The sequence below is a fragment of the Fistularia commersonii genome, chromosome 4 (assembly GCF_037954325.1).
Source record: "Fistularia commersonii isolate RoL2024-O1a breed Wild chromosome 4, RoL_Fcom_v1.0, whole genome shotgun sequence".
Taxonomy (NCBI): domain Eukaryota; kingdom Metazoa; phylum Chordata; class Actinopteri; order Syngnathiformes; family Fistulariidae; genus Fistularia; species Fistularia commersonii.
Genome location: NC_141287.1, coordinates 21,494,258 through 21,520,513, shown reverse-complemented (window position 1 = coordinate 21,520,513; position 26,256 = coordinate 21,494,258). Strand labels below are relative to the sequence as shown.

Genomic DNA, 26,256 nt, shown 5'->3' with positions numbered 1-26,256 from the left:
GGAAAAATGTAAATGCACAAAAACAGGGAAAGGGGGGGAAAACGCGAGGATGAAGGACGGGGACGCTGCGGAGGGAAGACGGGACGAGACGGACGAAAACAAGACGAGGCAAAAGATACGGCGTGAGGAAGAGCCCGGCTGGAAGCCTGTCAGCAGGTGTGTGTGTGTGTGTGTGTGTGTGTGTGTGTGTCCTGTGCAGGATGAAGTGTCCCTGTCAGAGGCCCGGCGCCCCCCTGGGCTGCGGCTGATTAATTGTCCGTACAGCTACTGTGATAGCTACCACTTTAACCAAGACTCCCAAGACACTCACCCATATTCCGATTCCCTGCCGAAAGCCCCCTCTCCTCCCCCGCGTCGGGCAGAAACCAAGAGAATTTCCTCTCACACACACACACACACACACGCGCGCCCTTCTTCACCCGCAGCCTGCTACAAATAATCTTGCATCAGCAGCCCGTTCACCTTGCCACGGGGGTACGATGTCTCTCAGCGGGAGACTGCTTTTGGAACAAAGACAGGCGGCTAAAAACAGCACGACACGCCGCGTCCCTTTGCGTGTTTACTCGCGCGCCGGTGACTCGCCGAGATAAAGCACCTCCGTCTCGGGTAAACAGTCTGGCACGGAGGGGGCGAAACGGCACGGTTGACTTTGGACCCGCGGCTTTGCTCGGACAGCTTCCCCGCAGATTTGACGCGTGCCCTTCCCTCCCGCCTCGCGCCGTCACTCGGAGGGCGGCTCGTACTCGCGTCCCCGACGGGGGGGGACGTTTTTCACGACGACAGTTCAAGTGCAACGTCGCCGTAACGATCAAAAGACAAGACTCCGCGCACTTTGATAATTACCGCCAAACATAGCAATTCCCCGTCGCCTTCCCGGCTGCAGAAGCGCGGCGTCCGTCCGAGCGACTGTACCGCCTCCTCCCCAAAAAGCAGCCAAGGTCAACTGAGCTCCGTCCCCCTCTCAGCCTGGGTTTCATGTACCTCCACATCCAAGGAAGGAGATCTGTGCTATTTCCACTCTGCCGCAAGGTGACTGACGCTTTTCTGCACCGGCAGGCGCCGCAGAACCAAGGCACGCCCGAGGACTGACAAGCATTTACTGTATTTATCAAATATAGTTTAGTGATGACTCGATCTTTGCGCGCTGTTGATATTTATAAAATAAGAGCCGTGCCCATGAAACGTGTCAAGATCGCAACCGCAAAAATGCTAAATGAGCCGAAGTTCGGGGCGTGTGAATAACCGTTCTGTCTGTTCTGCAAAGAGTCGCCACAATAAGGGTTCGCCGCGTGGCGAGTTCGCTTCCAATACACACCGGCCCACGCACGATGGATGGCGAGGATGTGATGGCGGCGATTACCGACGACCTGCGGCGACGCGGAATTCATTTTTAATTAGCGGGAGCTTTTTTTGCACGTGTCGGACACATCCTCAATCGATTGCTAAATTCCTGTTTCACTGTTATTTCATTCACCTAATGTGCTCAAAATGGAGTATGCAGAAGTACACACTTATGCACGCACACCTACCCCATTGCATGACTTTTCCCAAATGTAATATCTTTAATTTTGTCCAATTTCAAAACAACATACCAAGCATTTACTGTGTTGATCAAATCCAGTTTAGTGACGACTCGATCTTTGCGCGCTGTTGATATTTATAAAATAAGAGCCGTGCCCAAGAAACGTGTCAAGATCGCAACTCCAAAATGCTAAACAAGGCAAAGTTCGGGGTGTTTGAATAACCGTTCTGTCTGTTCTGCAAAGAGTCGCCACAATAAGGGTTCGCCGCGCGGCGAGTTCGCTTCCAATACACACCGACCGACGCACGATGGATGGCGAGGATGTGAAAAATGGCCGCGCTCCCCTCCGATCGCAGCTCGTCGGCCCGAGCGCGGCGGTGATTACTGACGACCTTCGGCGACGCAGAATGCATTTTTAATTAGCGTGAGCTCTTTTGCACGAGTCGGAGACGTTGCGCTAAATTTGTTTTTCATCGGGACCCATTTCTGCTGCGGGGAATCATCCACATCTTGATTCATAGTGACAATATTTGTATCTATAACCGCTGATTATCTATTTAATGTTCCTTTTTTTACCGCTTTACCAACCAGGCCACTGTCAGCTAGTAAATAGGGACGCTATTTTGTAGAAAATCATAAATGGCTTGTATTAATTGTAAATATCACCTATTATGACGACTTTTATTGCAACGGTTCATTCGTTTTCTCTCGTATCTTCGCCGTTTTACAGCAAAATCAATATTTCGCATCAAAACCCCGCCGGTGGATCCTGCAGTAAGTGGAGTAATGAGGCTGCGAGGGCACCGCCGCGGGTCGAGGGGAGGCAAGAAGCCCGAGTCGTCTTTCCATTTGACTCGCAGAGCGGAACATCAACGGGACGAAGGGTAAAACCAAACAAGGTGATGAGCAGCGGCTTCAATTCGGTTTAATGTGGATTCCTCTTATTTGGCCTCTTTGCTCATTTTTGCTAATTAGCAGTTTTCTCCAGCAGCAATATGAGAGATGTTCTGTGTAGGTCCTGGAATGCCAATTTTATTATTATTATTATTTCTTCCCTTCTCAAATCCCCCGGTGAAAGGATTCATGGAGCTCCATGTCACGAGCTCGCCACGCTTGAAGGTACGGAGCGCAATTACAGCGCGAACGGTGACAAACCTGAACCCCCCGGTCAGCCGGCACGTACAGTTCAGGACACGGACGGGAAAGAAATAACTTTTAGAGCCACGGCACCAAATAAAATGGTTTTCCCCAATTTTAAACCTGGAATGACTTCACAGAGTAGAACTGAAGGCGCCGGTATGGTGGAGTGAGGTGTATCATTCACCCGCCTAGTTAAATACAGACTTTTGAATGTTGTACACTAACAACTAGAGTGGGGGGGGGGGGGGAGGACAAAATAAGCATCGTTTTTATAAAAGTAAATAGCACAGCACAACATCAGGACAGAATTGATTTGAATCCTCGAAAGCACTTTTACTTCTTTTTAACAATGTTCTTGTAGTCGCTGTGTGTCTCCACAGTATGGATTACCGATGCGACGGACAATAAAGTGTTTGGAATTTGAATACAGCGAGAGTCGCTTCATCGTCACTTGACAGAGGCGAGAATACGAGACGGGTAGATTTTGGAGAGCGATTTTTTCTGCACACACACACACACACACACACACATACACACACAGGCGCTAACCCCCGAGTTGTCGCAATTTTGATTTCAAATCAAAAATTGATCAAACACGTCGGAGAAAAAGGCCCGACCGCAGGTACCCGGGATTGCCTTTGCTCTTCAAGAGCCGAGGCGGCGATCACACTCAGCCATGCGCAAACTAAACCAATAAATGGCAAACGGTCTCTTCCATCCATCCATCCATCCATCCATCCATCCATCCATCCATCCAAACCTCTCTTCTGCACTTCCCTTCCCTCCCTCCATCCATCCATAGACCTCCTCTGTGGTCTTCCTCTGGCAGTTTCAACCTCAGCATGCTTCTACCAGGATCTCCATCAACCCTCCTGTCCGTGTCCCAACCGTCCCGACACGTGGCGTCCGTCTGCCGCGCTCCTTCCTTTCAACACGAAACGCTTTTCTCCACGGCTTCCGAGCCGCTGGCACACATCCTCCGGCTCTTCTCCGCGCCCTTCAGCGGCTTCAGATCTGACATTTAGACTTTTATTTCAAACACATTTTGCTCGATCGATTGCTAAATTCCCATTTCACTATTATTTTATTCACCTAATGTGCTCAAAATGGAGTATGCAGAAGTACACACTTATGTACGCACAGCTACCCCATTGCATGACTTTCCAAAATGTTATATCTTTAATTTTGTCCAATTTCAAAACAACATTTAATTATCTCGTAAACTAAAGAAACAAACTGAGCCCCCATAAAGAAATTACTGAGTAAAAAAAAAAAAAAATGCTAATAAATGAAAAAAAATCATATTTGTGTCTAATATTTTTATAGTCCTGCACTTAATGATTGTATAATTATCTAAAACGTTTGTTTCGTATATTATATTGTGAGATAAGCGGAGGAGGTTCCGGACCATAAAGAGTTAAAAAGGTTGTGTATTATAGAGCAGACCAGAAGTGCCTGCAAGAAAGCCTCTGCGGCGCAATAATTTATTCAAGCAAATAAATCACTAAATCAACATTTTACAAGTGAGTGTTCTTTTGGCCGTATTCAATATCACTCAGAGCTCGTCTGTAATGGCATTGTAAATGCAGATTAGCGATGAATATTTTAGGAGGGGATTAGCGAGAGAGGAAAAGACGCGGCGCGCGGGAGAAATAAGCCCAATAACACAAACCCTCGGCGATAAATGCTTTTTCTTTAAAAAAAAAAAAAGAAAAAGGTGGAGCTGCTCTTTCAAGCCCAAGTTGTCAGCCTATTATCATCTTTTCATATGCTCGCCACCATTATTAACTCCAGGCAGGAATAGAATAACAATGAAAAAAAAAAAAAAAAAAAAGAAAGTGCACATCACTTGAGTATGTCAGGCTGTCGCTGTCGAGAGACGGGGAAAAAAAAAAAAAACAACTTATCAATGGACTCTCATTGTAAAACGCGAGGATAATGAGCGCGTCTTTTCAAAGATTAGCTGTAATTTCCATTGTCATTTTAATTTCTCCCCGCGTGACGAGGTGGCGCACAAAGCCGCGGACGAAGAGAGGGAGGGGGTGAATCGGCGGAGAACCGTCGCCCTCACGCACGGGAACTGACAGGAAGCGGCGGCTCGTGCGTTCACGCCGTCACGTCTCCGAACCTTCAAAACACGGCTGTCAGAGGGTTCGGCGGCCGACCTTCCGCGGGCCTCCGGGACGACCGACCGGGGCGGGCGGCCTTGTTATGACAGGCGGGTCGGTTACGCGGACGGGAATCCTAAATCCGCCAGATTGACGGACACGCACGGTGCACGCCGACAACTGCCGCTCACGCCGCTTGTGGAACACCAGAGGAGCTTCCTGGTGTATGAACGGCAAGCAGCCTCAGCTCCACTCAGTGTGTGTGTGTGTGTGTGTGTGTGTGTGTGTGTGTCTGACAGAATCAGAAAAATGATTTCCCCCCCCGAGGGGTCGATGGGGGGCACGTGCGGTAACAGCAGCAAAGTCTTTAAAATAATAAAAACGTAATGAATAAACAAATAGATGACTCAACACTATGTAACTCCAAGTCAATCACATTGTGTGAAATCAAAGTGTCCACTCAGAAAGCAACGCTGATTCATTTGGACTTTTTTTAAGGACAAGACGTCACACGTTGTGTGTTTTTCCACTTTCATTCGGAGTGCGACTCTAAATCCAGACCTCCGTGGGTTCATACTTTGGATTTCCATTCAACACTGTGGTGTGATTTTGTTGTCAGCACATTCGACGATGACAAAAACAAAGTATTCATTAGCATATTTAATTCATTCAGATCTTGGGTGTGTTATTTTAGTGTTCCCTTTATTTCTTGAGTATAATATATATACCGTAATTTCCGGACTATTGTGGGCACCTCAAAAAGCCGCACCGGCTAGTCGGTCGCTATATCCGGTCGCTAAGAGAGGAAGTCGCAAGAAGGTGCCGCCGTTTTGGAAACCGAGCCCTTTTGTTTTCGTAGCAATATGAACGAAACTCACACGGCCGACACGGACACTAAAAAATATGTCTGAGTGACTTCTACAAACTACCGTAACTTCCGGACTATTAGGCGCACCTCAATATAAGCCGCACCGGCTAGCCGATCGCTATCTTGGTCTTCCTCCTGCGTGCTAAAACCGTCAAAGTCGTCTTCTTCGGTGTCGGAGTTGAACGGACTCAGAATTTCACGTTCATTTCATCGGTCCGATGTGACGAGGATAAACGTTTTAGCGGCGTGGAGCTCGTTAGCGTCCCCCACCCAAAAAAGTCCATATATTAGCCGCATCGTTGTTTACGTGAAAAAAGTCGCGGCTTATCGTCCGGAAATGACGGTAGTTCTATCTGTCATTGGGGCAGAGTTCTCTTCAGACCCTGCAACCGTGTCAACTCAAACTCCAGGACTTGGATTTGGTGAAGGTAAAGCTCCTCAGTCTGTGACAACTGGACTCAAATTTCTTCACTTGAAGACGGTTTCACGGAACTGGGCGAACTGAAGGGTGAAACATCCTCCAGAAGATTGACATTATCGCTCCGAAGCCGCACGACCGGATGCATCTTGCAGACTTTGCGGTGGATTGTCTTTCTGGTGGATCTGGTCCCTCCGTGGTCCTGGACTGCCTGCAGGAAAAAGCTAAAAAGGTTCTCCTAGAGGAGGCCAGTTCCTGGAAACAAATTCGAACCGGACTTGGAACTTTTCCGTCCAAAAGCGGCTATAACTTCACACCGATCTGGCTTTATGGGAATCAAATCACCCCTTTCAAACCCGTGTTTTGGGTCAAGGGCCATTTATCCCGCAATCTCCTCCGCTGCTTTTGGTGATTAAATCCATGCAACTTTTGCAATAACCCAGTCCAGAGAGGTGAACTTGGAGAGAACCCGGCAGAGGACGAGGGCAGTTACAACACAAGACCGTCGCAAAGCGTAACCCCGGTATCCGGTATGAGCCTCAAAAAACCCCAGGCTTTTCACGGCTGCAAACGACGGTCGGCCGGAAACGCTTCTCTGCCCGCCGGCATCGGGTCAAACGGAGCGGCTGTCGGGTTCGGGAAAATGAAACCCCGGCGTCTCTCCGGCAACGGGTTTACGATTAAGAATCCACACGGGGGATCATTCCGGAGTCCTGATGAGATCCGATGAAAAAAAAAACATATTTGCTTAAGACGTCCTAATGACAGCCAATTTTTATTCATTACAGAAAAAAAAAGAACCTCCCGCCTGATTGGACGCACGGCCGTGCACGGCCAGGCCAATAACGCTGTTCCTGTATTGAGTCCCACGCTGACCTTAAAATCCCATTTTTATTACATTTGGAGAGAAATGTCAGTGTTGAACACAAAGGAACGGCAAAAAACGGTGAATATCAACGGGTTCACGGCTCAAAGAGCCCCTTACGGAGGAAAAAGGGTGGGATATATTTAGATATAACCAAAACCCTTGATTTAGATTTTGCTTTTGAAATGTGGCGTATAATTTCGGACTCAATTTACAAAGCGCCGTGGCGGGTTCTTTTGCTCGGATCAGGATCCGGATCACACGCGTCAATTCCAGCACCGATGGCGGCGGAGCGCTCGCCGGGCGGGACGAGCCGCCGTCGCACCGCCAACCTCCGGAGAGGAGATTCAGATTTGAGTGACAGCCGCCGCTCCGTGCACGCCGCCGCATCCCAGCGCCGCTTTGGGTGTCCATCTTTACAACACGCTTAGAACACATGAAACGGCACCGTCGACACGGAGAACTGTTTTTTTTTTTGCACTGCAATGCATTCCTAGTGGCCACACACACACACACCCCCCCCCACACACACACACACACACACGCGTTCAGCAGCCTAATTAAAACACAGCAAATTGATTTTCCCACCCACTGAAACTAAACATCCCCAATCTGTCCAAACGGGCCCGGTTTAATTTTCAAGGATATCAAGCAGGACCCCCCTTGAATTGGCTCGTACGGGTGTTTGTTGCGAGGCCTCATTAACGTCGGGTTCGGTATTCAGACCCCGTGTTGCACGGAGAGATCGGCATTTCTGTCTGTGTCTCTTCCTCCCTTTAAAAAAAAAAAAAAAAAAAAAAAAAAAAAAAAGTGAAACCCTGCTCAATTTACCCAGAGCGAGGAGAGAACACACACAAGAAAAAAAAAAAAAAAAACGAAAAAAAAAAAATCCAAGAGCAAGAATAAAAAAGCTGCATCTCCATAAGAACCTCGTCGAATCCACAGTTAATCTCATTCCTTCCAAAGCAAACTGCAGCCGCCGAATCTGCATTTTAAATTTAAGTGCTTTACATGGCTCCGCCGGGGACGGGAAGCTGAAATCCGGCGCTGATATTCTTCACCTCAGTGATGCGCATCACACACACACACACACACGTATGTTTACACTTTTACAACTGCGTGTGGTAGATGACGGCGGCGCTCGCAAAGGTCACGTAAGATATGATCTAATCAGCGCTGCTGTCTGCAGACACACCAGCGGGTTATGAACCCGTCAACAAGTCCCGGCTGGAAAATCGCCGCCTCATCCGGCAGAGAAAACTCAGATAATCTGGATTTGGGAGGGATAGGATACAAATCCCCACCCCGGTCCCCACGCTGGTAATTAAAAGATATTAAGGGATTATTTTAGCTGATTAAAAAGCAAAGAATATAACAGACAATGGGTTCAGCAGCTACAAGGCCGACACGACGGGAACGTTTGTCCGATTTCCGAGCCGCGGTGTGGATGTGGCAGAGGGTCCGATTCACGTTTTTGTGTTTTCTGCCCTGCGTCGGGCCGGTTTCACCTGGAAACACAAAAAAAAAAAAACGAATAAAAACGCAGGGAGGATCTTTTTTTTTTTTCCTGCATATTTGTCGCTAATTCGCGGAGGCTCGTGGCGCAGGAGGTCCGGCGATCGTCTTCGGAACCCGACGTTCTCCACCGCGGCCGACGGCTCCCGGTTCATCCAGGATGGCTTCGTCGCGGAACCGATTCCCCCGGGAGGCATTCATAACGGACACGTTATTCAAACCCCAACTGCCCGGACGAGTGAATGAGCGAAGGGTCGCGTGACTGAGTGAATGCGAAGGAATAAATGAATCCTATCAAAATAAAAGCGAGAAACCAGAGGAAGAAACGCTGGGCTGCGATTAAAGATTTGCTTAATCTCCTTGTAATCTAACCGTTTTCTCATCGATAATTCAAATCGATGACAAGACACATCATCGGGTTCTCCTGGTGGCGAGAACCCGCTGAAACGCTGACCGGAGATGGATTTACAGAATAAAACCCCAAAGATTACGCGGTTCGGAACGTGGCGAAGGGTGCGCTCATAGTTTCCTTCGGAGTCGGACCCCCCGCCGCCGCCCCGGACACATTCGATTGGCTCAAAGGGCCGCCATTCTTGGAAATAAGCGGAGCGGCTGCAGAAGGTACGACGTATTCCAACAGAAGGTAGAAAATATGCCGGCGACACATTTGTAAGCGGGGCTTAGAAATGTGAGGATCTGGGAGGAGGATTCCAGCACGAGGAGTTTGTGACGGAGCGGAAGGATAACCAGCGGCCCGCGTGCACGGAGGCGCCTCAGCCAATCCTGACGGGGCGCCGCCGAAATCCAGGAAACGCTCGGTGATATTCGGCTTTCATATGACGAAGCGAGGCCTCGGGGTCGGCGGGCTCCCACCGGACCAACGCCTCAATCATGTGACTTATTAGATAAACAACCCAGCGTGTAAAAAAAAAAAAAAAAAAAAATCACATGCTAGCGGTCGGAAGCGGCGGCGATGAGAACCGGCGCCGTCCGAACATGAATATTTATGAGCTCTTGGAAAAAAAAAAAAAGGGTCCATATGGTTCAAAATCGGCAGCGAATTGCAATTCACGGCTCCGACGCTTAGCAGCACTCGGATGAAGGAGCAGGACCCGTCGCGGGGGCCATCTAGGAGCTCGCACACACACACACACACACACACACACACACACACACACACACACACACACACACACACACACACACTTAGTAGCGTGGAGACCCTCCTATCCTGCTGACGGTGGCTCCTCTGATGCTCCTCTGGTCGCTGGTAAAACCTTCCCTCCTGCAGCGTTCAGAACCTGTGGATCTGCTCTGCTTCTCAGCCTCCTTGGAAACATCCCTTTTTTTTGTTTTTGGTTTCTTAAAGGGCATTTCAATATAAAATTAAAAGTAATAATGTGAAAAGTGTTTGGATGGAGGGGGGAGGCAGGTGTCTGCTGCTCCCAAAATTATTACGATGAGCACCAAGCCTGCCTTAATGCTTGCATGAGCAATAAAACGAATCCAACCACACACATACACTCTAACACACACACACACACACACACACACACACACACACAGCACAGACATTCATTTTGCTTCCACCTCCTCTCCTTCTCGAGGATAGAAATTAATCCGTGTTTACGCACAGATATTTGCCTCATCTCCTCTTCCTCTAATACATTATTTATCTTAATTATTCTTTTTCTCCCCACATGGTTTGGTCACATCGGCTCGTCGGGATGAACAGCTTTGGCTTTTTTCCATGGAGAATTACTTTGCTCTGATCAAATAAAATATCTTGAATCCATTTTATTCATGTGAAATTCAGAGGGAGGACACACACATCCACGGATTGGGCTTTTTTTTAACGGTTAACTGAAGTTCAGTGTTGATATTTGAAGGTGTTGGAAAGGACAGGAGGGAATAACAGCCTTCCCAGGTGCTTCCAGCGGCATCTCCACTCATCTACCCGGAACAAAACAGGCGGGGGGAGATTATCGGCCTTTTACGGGCGCGCAGGAAATGAGATCACGTTTTAAAAACGCGATTTTGGCCAAAAAAAAGATCTGGCGAGAAAACGGCCGCACTTTCGACATTTGTTTTTTTCGAAGCGAAATGATCGACAGGAAGAAGAAGAAGAAGACAAGATCGAGCTCATGAACTCGGATAAACCCGAGGCTTGTCGGGCTACTCAGACTGGTTTAGTCATATCTGTCTTTCTCTGACACATCCACACACACACACACACACACACAAACACACGGTGCGTAAAGAGTCGCCGCCTGCATTGTGCAGACTTTGCTGCCACCGCCAGTGCGAGTCCGACGCGCTGCAGCGCCGGTTGTGAAAGTGTGGCGCACACACACACACACACACACACACACACACACACACACACACACACACACACACACACGCTTTGACTTCATCCCTGGCACCGAACGACTGCTCCTCATCCTCTACACTCCTAACTTGGCAGTAGTTTTGCCGGCGGAATGCAGCCGCACCTGATCCACGAGGACGTGGCGAGGAAGAGAAAATAAAAAAAAAAAAATACAAAAACAAAATGAAAATAAAAAATAATTTGACTGATTCAAGAAGTTTCTGCCGCGGATTGAGACGAGACGGCGGCGGTGCGTTTGTGCGGCCGCTGTGACGCTTCCTTTGTCCACGCGTGTCCCTGTCTGTCTCCCGCTTCTACGAATGCGTGTTTGTGCGTGAACGTGACGCGGCTGAGAGGCTGCGGGTCACTTTGAGAGCCTCCGATATTCAAGTTGAAAGAGCCAAGAATTAAAATATATATATATTGGGTGCAGAAAAGCGCGCTCTTTACGCGCCGCGGCCGCCGCTCACCTGACTGCGCGGAGCTCCAGCCGAACAGGACGCAGGTCAGCAGGACGTGGAAGCACCGCGGGGCCGCCGTGGGTTTCATCGTTGTACGTGGTGGCAAAAAAAAAAAAATGAAAAAAAAAAAGTTATCCCCCTTCGGATTCACATGTCCGGCGGCGGCGGCGGCGGCGGCGGCTGCAGCTGAGTCCTCCCGGTTCGGCGGCGCGGAAGCCGCGGGACTTGGAGGGACTTCACGGCGCCTCGGGCGAAGTTTGCCCGACTCCGGCCGGCGGGGGAAACCTCGTCTCGGACGTGCACGGAGAAGCGCTCGGATAGCGGCGTCCAAAGTGCGCGGCGTAAAAAAAAACCTCCCCCGGTCTAGAGAGAAACACGCCGGTTTGGTGCCATGACTCCCCCCCCACGCCGTGGAAAACAGTGCGCTGCGCCGGACTCGTGTTTTTTCCAGACACACCTCCGAGCACTTGAACTCCTCCTCCAGATGCAGTGATTGGAACAGGTGCCCGACCATCACGCCGCAGCACCAGCCCTCCATCCCCTCCTCCTCCTCCTCCTCCTCCTCCTCCTCCTCCTTCTCCACCGGCACCGTCCAAATGTTCTCGCCGGCTCCTGAGCACCTGTCGCCGCGGAGGGAGGAGGTGGATTCAGGGTGAAGGCGTCCGTCCCTCCATCCTCTCCGCTGGAAGATTCGGAGTGTCGTGGATACAGGCTTTATCCGTGCGCCATCTTATTTGTTCACCCATTCATCATCTTTGCTTCTTCTCCTGAGCTCAGGATGAGCGGGAGGCGGGCTTCACCCTGGAGGAGACAGGCGACCATCCACTCCGAGAAGGACCTTCACCCTCTCATGCACAACCATTCACACGTCATGTAAAGACACACAACCGTTCACTCTGTCATCCATCCATCAGCCGCTGCTTATCCTGCAGTCGGGGTTGCCGGGGTGCCGGAGTCCATCGCAGGGCCTCCTGGAGACCCACCAATATTCACCCTTTCACTCAGAGACATGCACTGCTCCAAAAAATAAAGGGAACGCTAAAATAACACATCCTAGATGTGAATGAGTGAAATATGACTACAACAAATACAACGGAATCTTCAGACAATTCATATTTCATTGTATTTCTTATTCTTCCTCCTTTCTACTATTATCTATTACTGTTATGTTTTTTACTTGAAACTCTGGCACAACAATTTCCTACGGGATTAATAAAGTTGTTCTCATCTCATCCCATCTCAACTAATCTTTATGTAATTGAACGTGCGGACAAGACAATCACGGCAAAATGATGAATGGAAATCCAATGTATGAATCCACGGAGGTCTGGGTTTGGAGTCTCACTCCCAATGAAAGTGGAAAAACTGATCCGCCGTCCTTAAAACAAGTCAAAATGAATCCGTGTTGCTTCCTAAATGGACAGAAGTGTGATTGACGTGGAGTTACAAGTGTTCCCTTGATTGTTTCCACGCTTTCATTCACAGGTCATTTAAAGACCTGCTGCCGTTCATCATCATAGAGTCATGAAAACGTTCACTTGTTCATTCACATGTCAAATAAAGACATCACGTATTCCCGCTTTCACTCACACGTCTGATCACATTCATGCTTTCACACAACCTTTCACCCTGTCATTCACACACCCGGGAAGCTCCTGCATGTTCTTGGACGTCGGGAGGAACCCGGACACGGAGACGCCTCACGGTGGAATCCTGAGCCGCCGCATTCCGTTTAGGCTCCATTTATTTCTTTAAAATTCACGATTGTAAAATGATCATTTCCCGCGCTTTCGAAATGACGGCGCCGTTCAAATCGGATGGATTTTCACAGCGAAATATTCTGATTAAGAGAAAGCCTGTTTTTCGGGGTAATATCTCATCCCTCCCGAGGCGCCGCTTAAACGACGCAGACGTCAAAAGGATAAATGTCGTGCTCTCCGGACCGCCGCTTTGAAAGCGGTGACTTTGCGGCGGCGGAGGGACGAGTTGTGCTTACTCACGCACTTTGGGAGCGAGGTGAGCGCCGCCCGGAGTCACAATATGTCCTCGCATCTGGACGGACGTCGGCCGATGACACGCGCCTCCACGCTTTTTCAATTTGAATAATGCAGGATGTACGGATGATGAGCGGGAAGGGGCGGGAGAAGGAGGTGAGACCGCCCGTGGTTTCGTCACGACATTGAGGACGGAGATGCGGAGAAGGACGCCACGCACGGAGATGGTTTGGACTTGAACGGAAGAAGCTCTGAGTGTCGGAACGGACCGGAGAGGAGGTTTGTGGACGGACGGAGGCAGATGATTGGCTTCCTTGAAGGAACCAGAAAGAAGGTCGGCCGTCCTGAAGTTGAAATATGGAACGCGAGCAACGCAGCAGATCCCAAACCTGAGAAGCATCAGAAGGGTGATTTGAGGGTGTCGTACCTCCACTCTGATCTCCTCTGAGCTCCTCTGAGCTCCTCTGAGCTCCTTCCAAAGGCGACCTCAAGTTCTCACGTCGATCGCAGCTCTTCTGCTGGCGTCTCCGTGGCGGCGACGCTTTGAGCGAAAACCCGAATGTGCGGCGCTTTCACTTTGAGGAAAGTACCCATGAATAGTGCATTGAAGTGTGAGGGGCATTTCTTGAACCCCCGCTTGCAGTGTTGACCCTCGGCCGGTGGGAGGCGGAGGGTTTCTCACCTGGCGGGTCAAAGGAGCGGCGGGGGGGCGAGCGATCCGAGCTGCCGCCGGCTCGTTTCCTGACTCTCCGCGTGACATTGGCTCCCCATCACACGGCGGCTTTTATTAAATATTCCTCAGCAGAAATGGGCTTTTAATATCACTGACAGCACAGATTTATTAAGAAATATGGAAGAATGAGATGTGGCGGCGGCGGCGGCGGCGGCGGGAGGAGGAGGGGCTCCGCTCTGAACCCCCCACCACCACCTCCACCACCTCCACCCTCCGAGCGGCTGCCGTTTATCATTTTTTTAATAACAAAAAAAAAAAAAAAAAAACGCAATTTTAGCGACGAGGGGTATTTTCATCACGCATAACATTTTAAGAGGCGCCTTCTGACAGGATAACAGCGGCGGTGTCAATTAGAGGATGTAATCCAGGAGATCAGGATGAGCCGGGGTTTCGTGTGGTCGTCCCGCTTCCTGTTGTACTGCTAATGTAATACATAACCCCCTGATTTGTTTAATGGATGAGACTTTGCCGCTGCAAGAGGCGCGCCAATAAAAGCCGCGGCCCTCCAGAGGCTATTGTGCCCGGTAATGATAGCAGACGCACAATGTGAGAGTTATGAAGCAATTTTTTATCACGCCGTACATTGTTTTGCTCCGTCGGCGCCGAGGCGAGGGAAGGCAATCTCCCCCCGCCCGGCTTCCTCCCGCTCCCGTGGCTCAACGCCGCCGAGATAAACCCGCGGCGGGATAAACCGCCGCCGCACGGCGCGGGAATGGAGGAAATTCTTTGGATCGCAGGTCTATTTCTTCTTGATGATTTGATATTCAGACATTGCTAACAAAGGACATTTTTCCAAGGTCACAATTTATTCTTTTAGAGCTGGATAAATAGAGAAAACCGCCCTGAGTTACAGCAGATGGTGACGAAGAGACGGGCTGAAAAAATACGCGGGGATCTCGAAGATCTCCATCTCGAACGAAGAATCTAAAGAATCGATCTCACACGCAAACGCATGCGCGACCTTTGAATACAAACTCAAAATGTATTCGTTTTTCTTAAAACCCTCCAATCAGCGTGTTTGTCCCGGTATCGGCCGCAAAGCCTAATCATACCGTCAATATCCACCCTGTTATGTTTCTGTCGTTTTCTCCCGGCCTCCCCCGCCAGCTTTCTTCCCCGTCGTCCTCCTGCTTTGGTCACGTCTTCCGTGCAAAACCTGCGACCCAACGCTCCGACGACGCCTTCGCTCTTTCACTTTCCCGCACGCCGCGCTCGCAACGGATCTGATTTCACGTCCCGCGGTGTCGGTGTTCCTATAATGACGGTTTCCCCGTTTTAAATGTTGATATGGAGGTGTTTTCCTCCTCGGGTCGCGCAGAGATCAATGTCAGCATTCTGATTTTGAAGAGCTCGTACAAAATTGGACCTGTTATTTGAAAAGAGCGGTGCTTTGTCGCAGGGATTAGCGCGTCCTCCTCGCAGCAAGAAGGTCCCCGGTTGGATTCCCACAGGCCTTCCTTCAGCGTGAGCTCCATCTGAGCCGGGTTCCTTCGGGTTCTCCGGGTTCCTCCTGCGATCCAAACACCTAATACGTGTCTATTCGGCCGGGCTGCAGCCTCCGCATGCAGGATAAGTGGTTTCTATCAACCACGTGCACAAATGGATTAGAAGATAAAACCATCTTTCAAAAAAAAAAAGGGAAGGAAAAAGCAGAATTTGTTTCTGTGTTTTAGTTGCCAAGGCAGCAGAAAGGCAGAGGCATTTGTTTGTGTCAAAACCAAATGTTTGGTTGAGAAGAATGAAGGAGGCGACCGGGGAGCCGAAAGACCTTCGCCACACCTCGGAGTATTCAAAATTTCTTTTAAACAGCGAAAGGGAGCCTGATCAATACGTCTGGACGTGCTCGTAGACGGACACGGCCAAAACAACAACGTGGGTTTGAAACTCAAAGTAGATGTTAAAAAGTACTCTGACTTCCGCCGCTTCTCACCTGCAATCACGACGCGGCCAGACATTTGAAACGAGGTCGAAGCCGCTGCGACCCGATGGGATCGGAGCTCCGGAGAAAGACGCCCGATAATAACACCTCGTCTTATTATAATCATCCAGAATGAAAGGAAAGGTGTAAAAGACAGAGGCCTGACCAGCGATGCGGTCTGGTTTAGGAGGCTCGGCGGCAGAGATGAAGACGTCCAGGGACGGAGAGGATCGGGAACGAGTCCATCGGAGGGGCGGCGCCAGCTGGATGTTTGGAAGAGAACGTCAGAGAAACAAGTCTGGACTTCCACGGAGGAGGGATGGGGAATTTATTGGTAGAAGGATGCCGAGGTTGGAACAACCCGGCAGGAGGCCTGGAGGAAAACCAAAGAGAAAATTTAAAGATGTAGCGAAAGAGGACGTGAAGGTATTCGGTGAGAGAAGAAGATGCAGAGAACAGGGTTCGATGGAAGATGGAGGATTCGCTGTGATGAACCCTGAAGGGAACAGAAGAAGAGGAAAAAATATTATGTTACCAATGTTATATTATTAATTTTATTATTAATGTTTTTTATTATTATTATTGATATGGTAATTCATATTGGTATAATCATTATGAGTGAAAGCAACGCTGAAGTGATGACGCTTCGTGTCCATAATGTTAACTGTCACATCTGATGTCACTGAAGGGCGTTTCTAAAATTCAGGGACAGAAATGGTAAATGGTTTCCACTGATATAACGCATTCATCAGCTCACACACACACACACACACACGCACACACACACACACACACACACTCGCAGATGCAGCTGGCCATTTCCATCCCTGCTTTTATTGCGTCCCCACAGGTGATGAATAACGCAGCGGCTCAGCTGATAGCGATTAAATATGGCGGTCGGGGCCGTTTTCCCGTCGAGCGCTCAAGCCGGCCGTTGCGCGTCCGGTGAAAAAGCCCGACTCCTACATTGGATAAATGAAAAGGGTCCCGGAGAGCTGCGGCGCCGGGGCCTGACAGCTGATTGTAAAGGTGGCGCCCGGATGCTGTGATAAAACAGACAGTTGGAGCAGATGGAGGTTCATGAAGATGCTTTTCGGGGGTTCGCAGCCCCGCGAGTCCGCCGTGCACGCTCCCATTCCCGTCAAATTGTACGAACCCGCGTTCCGACCTTCACGCCGGATCACCTTGAAAAAGACAAAACCTTCGGACGGTTCCGAGCGAGCCTCGATCGACCGCCGTCTTCGTGTCAGGCGGAACAAACCGCTTGGTCTGGACGACCTTGAGAGGTGCGGGTCCTGAAGGGGTGCTAGCGAGAAGGTAGGTGACCTTCTCTGCAGAACGCGTGACAACCCTGGCAATGGGCTCCGTACGGCAGACGGCGACGGAGCGGCTGACAGGTTAGAAGGGAGCCGGCGTTGACAAGCAGCCAGTCTCCACGGGAAGCCCACGCTCGGCGCCAGCGGACATCGACGCTCAGAAAAATATATGCTTTTTGGATACGAGCTCTGGCCGCCGTGGAGACGGTGGTTCAGAGAAGAACCGAGGTCCACAGACAAAGGCTCAGCTGAGGCGACGGGTTGACGGGATCCTTGGTGAAGCGCTGACGAGAAGCCTGCTCCAAAGTTACCTCAGCTTGGTTAGCTTAAAAATGAAACCTCATATTCACATTTTATGTCATATACTAAATGAGCATACAAGTCTGGGATCGATGGAGTCTCCATGTTCTCCCCATGTTTGCGTTGGGTTCCTCCTCCGGCTTCATCACACGGTCCAAAATGAGACCCCAAAGTGCGCCGATACGTGAATGAGATGATGAACGGTTGGATGGTAAAAGAATAAATGAAAGAACCAACGGCAGGAAAACATTGTGTTTCAGGTTTGCGAATAAAGTCACTCTTTTAGCAGAAAGAACATTCGATCGCCTCCATGTAAACTAAACTACTTCATGAACGCGATCGCTTCATCGGCTACGTCCGACGGAGCGGGTGAAAAGTTGCGTGTCTTCATGTCAACATCAGAAATACTTCAACAACGTTGAGGGAGATCCACGCTTTTGGGTTCACGGCAGCAGATCGGCTTGAAAAAGATCGGCGACGGAATGGAGAATGTGTTTAATTTTACAAACTATATTAAGATTCCGGTGAAATGAACGGGGCGACACAAAGATGTCTGAAGGAGACGCTGAAAGCTTTTCTTCTCTTTATGACCTTCAAACGAGAAGCCGAACTCTTGTATTCCCGACATCCGTGTTTCACCACATTTTTTGAGCCATTTTTTACATAGGAAAAAAAAAAAAAAAAACACAAAGCACACCCGCAAATAAATGTCAAAAACAGAAAATAAATGTGAAATCAAACAAAACCGTATTCTTTACCTGCGTCAGAGCCGAGCGTTTCTTCTACCATGATATTGCAGGCAGGTAATATTAATGTATTGTAACCAGTCACGAATGTCGGGGGTTTAAGTAGATACTTGTTTTCTTTGTGATTTCGGGGTTGCTGGAAATTTTGTGGGTGTGATTTGGGGTGCAAGGATTTTTTTTTTTTTAATCTGGATTTGAGCGAGAACAGCGGGTTGTATTGCACTTTTGCGTGGCGTGGCTGTGACCAACAACGGCTATTGCTTATTAAATGTATTAAATGTATTTGATAATTTCATTGTATTGTCATTTTTACCTTCTTCTGACCACTGCTCATGCTTGGGGTCAGAATGTTCTGCAGGACTCGAAGGTCCTGATTGGGTTCCCGTTCTTTGAAAATATTTATCCGTCACTACTGAGTTGCTGCTGGAGCCGCAGCAGGTCGATCCACAGCTTCACCCGCTTCCTGTTGCCATCTAGTGGAAGAGCGTTTCATGGCTCTGCCTGTGACTGCAGGCCGCACACACACACACACACTGTTACGTCCCTGGTGGTCGTGGTGTGTTTCGGGGTGTTTTCTTCTGCGGCGCTGTGACTGCGTACGTTGGTTCGGAGATTAAAAAAGCTGTCGGGGAAACTGTTGCGTGGAAGCAAACGCCCCACCGTGTGAACTCTGGTCCCGAGTTACCGACCTCAAACTAAGATAAATTAAAAATCTTCGAAACGTACCGATGGAAGGTGCAGGAGACGCCTCCCCTTGGGGTTGCTTCTTTTCCCAAATGGAAAAAAAACAAGCAAAGCGCGAAGTCCCCCGAGGTTGCGGGCCACAAGCGCGCTCAAACCAACGCGTCAGATCTGAAAGGAAGCGTTGACGGCGCTACGAAAACACGGCCAAAAATCAGGAACATGAGAAAAAGAAGACTGGAAAGAGCCCACAATTTCGTCCGGTCGACGTTTCGGTTTGAGACCAAACAAAAGGTTGTCGATGAAAGTATGCAGACACGAGTTACGCAAATATAACGCCGTATGATTATGAAGTGCAAAAACCACGGGAGAAGGTGTTGAAGTCCTCGGATCCTGGAGTGTATCTCTCTCCGGATCCCCGACGTGACGGCCAGTATTAACACCGCGTGTTAGGACGAGATATTTTACAGAAAGGACGGAAAGCCGACGTCTTCTTTGAAAGCATCGATTCATAGCAGAACTTCTCTCTGGATCCGGCCCGACAGCGACCGCATGATGAAAAGTCTTGGTCTCACGACGACGCCGTTATTTGTCCCTTTGTCACGACAAAAACGGTGTCACGGAAATTACAACAAGCGTAAAATGGGTGTTGCTGCCGATGAATAATGATAGTAATAATAATGATGTTTATTTACCTGTCTGGATTCCGCTGCCGGGACGCCGGAGCGATGGGAATCGTTCGGTCTCGACGTGTCGGCCGGCGCGTTTCCCCTTCCTCCCGTCAACTCGTACGGCGACTGAAGAGTCGACGGCGTCGGCCCGACTCGCTGAGCAATGAGCGGCGTTAGCCCATTACGCACACATGATTACGTGGCCATTTCCTCAGTGAACGAGTCCCATCAGAAGTCGGCGAAGAAGCCACTGAGTGTGTAATTGTGTCCCATTAGGGGGGGAATGTTGACGACCGTAGAGCCGCGGTTTGCTGACAAATGCTCGGCCGTGATAGAGGTAAAATAAAACAGATCGACAACATCGGTCGGGTCAAATCTCTTTTTTTTTTCTCTTTTAAATGGGGAAAGGAACCACAAAGCAGGAGTTCATTTGTGACGCCAGACTTTTAGCATTATTATCACTCGTATCTGAGCCGGTAGCAAAAATTATAGAATAAATCACTCTTTCTTTTCTGCTCGAGTTAAAAATAATCACAGTGATACAAGTGGCAGTTCCTTACACTAACTTTTACTCTTTGTAACTACGACATCTGCATCACACACACACACACACACACACACACTCCTGCATGCAGACGGTCTGGAGATGGTACTTCAGCGGTGAGGAAGCTTGTTAATGAGCGCCCTTGTGGAGGTGGTAAATTGGACGACTGACGTTGCAAATTAGAAAATGATCAAAAGTTGAAAAGACCATCATGTAAGGAGAGACGGCCAAGACAAGACGGAGAGTCTTTTTTAATTTTTAAATAAGTAATTAGTGGCCTGATCGGGCTGGAGGTGAGATATAATTCTTTATTCAAACCAGGAATTAAAAAGGAGAGAAGCAAGAGGCAGGTTTCCTGTACACTGCTGACACCTGGTGGACACTAGTGGAAACACTGCTTTCAAAGATAGATAGATAGATAGATAGATAGATAGATAGATAGATAGATAGATAGATAGATAGATAGATCAAGGCATTTTTTTTTTGTTTTCCTGAGTTGGGATGCATTGTTTACATTGTAATACAACGACAAAAGGTTCTATGTATTTATTATTACTTCTATTCTTTTCAGAGCCCAGCACAGGAAGAAACACTCATGATCATCACAATAATAAGAATATTAATAATAAGAAGAATAAGAAGAAGAAGAGGAAGAAGAAGAATTAATTATTATTATTATTATTATTATTATTATTATTATTATCATTATTATTATTGATTATTATCATCATTATTATTTTTATGAAAAATTTGTTTTAAAAACTGGGAACAGACTGCTGTAGTTTCCAGCAAATAGCCAGCGGGGGGCAGAGAGAGAACATGAATGCTGGTTTGCTTGTGTTTTGCAGGAAGAGAGGAAGACAGACGAATAAATAGAGATGGTTGGTGAAGGGATGCATCTCGAGTCTCTTCAACGCAGACAACCGATACCTGAATGCACAATGAGTCCAATAGGCCTCAAACATTGAAAACAATTATCTGTAACTTGATTCCCTGTGTTGCTTTTTTAAATTGAATATCGATTATCACAAAAGCAATCTCGATCTGTTGAAAAAAAAATCCCTATTTTAGCTCCCGAGCCGGTAACACCAACGCACGAGGTTTTCTTGTCCGAGGCATTTTTTGGTTTATTTGTCAAATAAATAATTACGGAACGTGATTGGACGACGGCGACGGAGGCGCACTCGCTGACTGTGAAATCAAACAAAGAGGCGCTAAAGGAACGGAAGGGAAAATCCGTGAATCTGCAGCCCAGGAAAACCATCTGGATGCTTTCCTGCTGTTTCACAGCCGCACCTCTAAGTCACGGTGAATCCTAGTTAACCTAAAAATGCAAAAGTCCCTTTTGAGATGAGGCGGCGTCGGCGTCTGGATGCTCAGATAACAGATAACTTCCTTCTCTTTATTCGTGGATAAAAACTGGGCCCCGTGTTTACATCTATTTCCTGTTTTCACTTCAGCTCCTCAGCAGCTGCGCGTCCATTTCTACCAACGACCAAGAAAACCCCCCGGTCCCTTCCGTCGGCGCCCGGTCCACGCCTTTTCTCGACGGTCGCAAGATGTATAGTGTCGGCGGCGGCGCCCTTGGTGGCCGGCTTTTGCCATCGGCTAGCATTGAAATGATAACGTGCACGTATGCGAAGGGCTGAGGACGGCTGTGCAAGCCACAGTTCAACCCCACGAGTCGAGGCGGCGTAAGGTCGGTGAGCAAAGGAAGGAAAATGGAAGTTCCCCCACAGTCCTACTTCCTCTCCACATAAAGACTGCGACCTTGCTTTTTTTGAGCGCCCCGACCACAAACCTGCCCGACATTACCCAGAGGTCTTTGCAGCGACGCTCGGTCTTCAGCACCGATATCGCGGCGGGTCGGGAGACGAACGCGGCGCTTGGCTTTCAATATAAACGCAGATATTGGTTCCTAACCCTTATAAGGAGCCTCCGCGCTCGTCTGCGCCGAAGAGCTCGACTGACGAGAAGTTCAAATTAAGATAGCATCAAACGGAGATAGAAGTACTTTTACACGAGACCAGCACTTGAAGACACGTTTTATTTGTACTTGTGCAATTGTAGTACTTGTACTTGTGCTACAATTGTTCTGTGCAATTAGCAGTTTGTTTTTATACTTTACCATCCGCTGTAAAATGTGAACCTCTAACCTTTAAAGCTGAAGCACACAGATATCTTTTTACAGAACGCCACCCATCTGATAACGGATTATCTTCTGTAATTATTTATAGATGCCGGCGACCATCTTCTGTCTCGCACGGCCTGGTGTTTGCAGCGCGACTCCCACCTCGCGAGCAGTACTTTTCCTCACAACGCCGTTACTACACCGCGGCGACCGTACGCAGATACTACGACTTTTAAATGCCAGCGTTTTATCTGCGTTTTCAAAGTGCGTCACTGCTGATCTCTGTGCAGCGCTTTTAACACCGCTGACATTACATCAAAAAGAGAGGCACCGAGATCTTGCGAGATGAATTGCAGTGAAAACAGAAGTAATGTACGGATCACACTTTGCGTGCGAAACCGCATTTCTGCTCGGACCGGGCCTCCGTCACGTCTGGGCGCCGGGCGTGTCACCGGAGAAAACTGGACAAGTGTGAGAGTGCGGCGTTCCGTGCGAGAGCTTGCATGTTTTTGCCGGCGCTCTTGGAAGGGCTGCGCCCACATCCAACACCACCCGGCAGGAAAAACAGGAATGGGCCTCGTCGGGGCGCGATTGCACAACCCGGCTCGGGGATTGACGCTCGGCCGGAGAGTGACGCCGAGTTTCTCCTCGCTTTGTTAGGTGAAAAATCGCGGGGACCAAAGTCGAGATTAAAAGTGAAGATAAAGGCTTCGATTATTTATCTGAACAGGAAGTGAACGTGGCTTTTCAAGCGTTTCGCCAAAGCGAAACGTTCGGTTCTAATCCCGCCGTTTAGATCGGCCCGGCCGCATTGTGTTTCGAGGTGTGTGTCCTGCGTGATCCTCGCCGTGGCGTGCAGCCGTGCACGCCGGACTTACAGGAAAGGGTTTTATCCTCTCGCTCGATCCGCAGGAGAAGCTGCGTGACCGCCGACAGGGGAAGGCTGAACACCGGGGTCAAGAAACAGCCTCGGGCTTCCACCTCTCACACACACACACACACACACACACACACACAGGGTGGCTCTGCACTCTCTACTGTACGCACATGCACCACTGTTTCATGATTGGACTCACAGAAATAAGAAAAGGACGGGTCTGGAACGCTTTAAGTGACCATAAGGAGATTTTACGTGTTATGATATTTTCCGCGCCACAAAATCCCCACGTTCTACGGGTTGGATTCATCGGACCGGCGAGAAGAGCCGAGCAGACTTCTGGAAAACTTTGAAACTGACCTCGTGATTCCCGGTTCGGGCCGACGCGGTACGTCAGACGCCAGGATCTGGAGATGGACTGAGGGACGTTCGGGATCCAGCAGGTTCTCTGGGATTTGGAGCAAAGTGTGAATGTAAAGATGATTTTATGATGTGAGTCAGACCTGCAGGGTCACACCAACACGCAAACGAGACGGCTGGCAAAATACAGCAAACTCAGTTTCATCCTAAAACACACACTAGCTAAAAAAGAAAGTGAGCCTCTGATCCCCTATATTTTTTTCTTTCTTTGTCATAACTTCACCGAAAGAGCGAAAGAGGCTCATGATCTTTTGTTTTAACCTGATGTCACATTTCATGTGAATGAAATGAAATACAAGAAATATATTACTAAAATAAAATAAAATAAAATAAAATGAATTAGGAAACTACTTTTCAGTAAAAATTTAGCCCCTGGTCACTTTTTGCACAAATGCAGATAAATCAAGATATTTCAGTGATGAATGGAAATGTATGGAATTTTACGCAAATGCAATATGTGGCAAAATACAGCACAAGGGTTTGCAAACTCAGTTTCATACTAAAACACATTAGCTCAATGTAATTAGCTAAAATTAAATTGACTAAAAAGAAAGTCACCCTTTGACCTCCTAGAACAGTATTTTTTTTTGCCATTATTTCACAAAAAGAGGTACATTTTTTCACCATTTTTTTTAACTGTGCTTCGTTCTTAGGGGGCTAAACAATTGAAAATAATGGGTAGATAATATAAAATGAAAAAAAAAAAAAAAAAAGACATGAAAATAAATAAAATAAAACTGACTGTCATTTTAGATTTTCCCGGCCACTTATTACGCAAACGCCGATAAATCCCGAATCATTTTATTGACAAGTGGAAATGTGCTCGGTGTTGACGGGGGGACGGATCGCGCTCGACGCATTGTTCTCTAGCTTTAAAAAAAAAAAAACAGGAAACTCATTTGAAAGTGATAATAGTTATTCTGAGCAGAAAGATGCCTCCTTGTCTCCCGTTACAGCCTCACACGGTGGACATTTCTGCGAGAGGATGTTCAAAAACGTGGTTCCTCTTCTAGTGGACGGGAAAAAGTCTCATGAGACATTTAGGCGCCGCCGCCGCCGCCTACTTATTTTACCACGTTCACTTGTTTTCCAGTTTGACATCTGGATAGGCGTTTCAGAGCGCTCACCCAAATAATAACAATAACGGCGATCGTTCGGTCGACTCGCTCTGAGTTGGCGTCCGGTTTACCTCCTCACACTTGCACGTGGAGCGGCAGATTGTCAGCGCACGGCGAGGGCAGGTGTGTCGCTGTGCAGGAAGTGTGAGTCAAACAGAGATACAGTCTCAGTAGGAACAAACACCATCTGACTGGCAGGTAATTAGAAGAACCTGAAGATGAAAAGATACAGTTTGGGGTCTATTCAGACTTTACACTTCTCAGTTTTGCTACCGCCTTCGGGAACTTTGATCCTGTGTGTGTGTGTGTGTGTGTGCTGACATTTAGATGGGTTAGCAGGCTCTAGATAGCAGGTATCTAGCAGATACCACGCGAGCCGAGGCCCCGAGCCTACATACCCGACTTCATCTCGATCTCGGGGCCGCGGCATTATGTTCTGTTGGAAAAACAAATCGGACGACGGAAGGCGTCAAAACTTAGGAAGTTTTATTCTTTTAACCCGGCCGGTGAAAGAGGCGACCGCGTGCTGCAGTTCAAGTGCACGTGGAGATGAAGAAAAGTCAAGTCTTTGCCCGGAAACTCATTGGAACAAGATCCGGGGCATCCGGGGGAATCGGCCCTTTCATTTTACCCTCCCTCGCCAAATTTCACATCCTATCACGGCTCGGACGGCCGACATTTAAAGCTGCGTAAATAGAAAGTGACGTATCATCTTGAAAAAAAACAAAAGGAAACTTTTATTGTCTGAAGGGGTTCGGTCTCTTCCGACCCCCGACCCCCCCCCGTCTTCAGTGCCGGATGCATTTCACACATTTACCGAAAAAGTCACTTCCCAAGCATTTTTTTTCCGTGTAATAAATCTCATTAAAAAATACTATGCAAATACCTGAGAGCCCTCATATTAAAAAACAAACAAAAAAAAATATATACAATGTCAGAGACAAGCAACCAATCAGCACACATTTCATCATCATGTTAATATTCAGCCAAAAATATACACATTTTATGTATTATCTTCTAAAAACGCAGTAAACCTGAACCGTTGCTTTACCCTCTGTAAATATCTGATTCCACAAAACGACTACCTTTCCAGCAGAAAAAAAAAAAAAAAAAAGAGAAAAAAAAAAAACAGACATCAGGCACACACTCATATCAGAACTTTACAAAACATCCCCGTGGTCTGAAGAGCAGCTGTGACTGGATTTTCAAGTAAAAAAAAAAAAAAAAAAGCCGACGCGCCGTCTGTCCGTATGGCCGCTCGGGTCGAGACCGGGAGTCCGAGAGGAGCGGACGGCCTCCGTCCGAAGCCCGTCGCCGCGGTGACCGACGGTAGTTTTATGCTCGGCGGGCGAATTGCAGAAAAGACTTCTGAGCTTGTAAACCAGAGAAACAGCTGCCACGCGAATATCAGAATCCAACGGCGTATTTGGAGTGAACTCTGACAGAAGGGCCGGCCGGTGGAGGAGGAAACCGGGCCAACGTGCTCCAAGTTCATTCCCAGAGAAAATCCGCCACAGTAAGAGCAGTACAAGCTTTTCT

The 26,256-nt window shown here is 48.4% G+C and overlaps 1 protein-coding gene across 1 annotated transcript in view; it reads right to left on the bottom strand.

Annotated features, from left to right (window-relative positions):
* erbb4b (erb-b2 receptor tyrosine kinase 4b) overlaps positions 1 to 11,667 on the bottom strand; it is a 281,265-nt gene extending 269,598 nt beyond the window's left edge. The window contains exon 1 of the mRNA XM_086145994.1: positions 11,278 to 11,667. Within this exon, the coding sequence (XP_086002120.1) occupies positions 11,278 to 11,356 (79 nt within the window). The 5' untranslated portion in view covers positions 11,357 to 11,667. The remainder of the gene's footprint in view (positions 1 to 11,277) is intronic.
* Between the last annotated feature and the right edge of the window lie 14,589 nt (positions 11,668 to 26,256).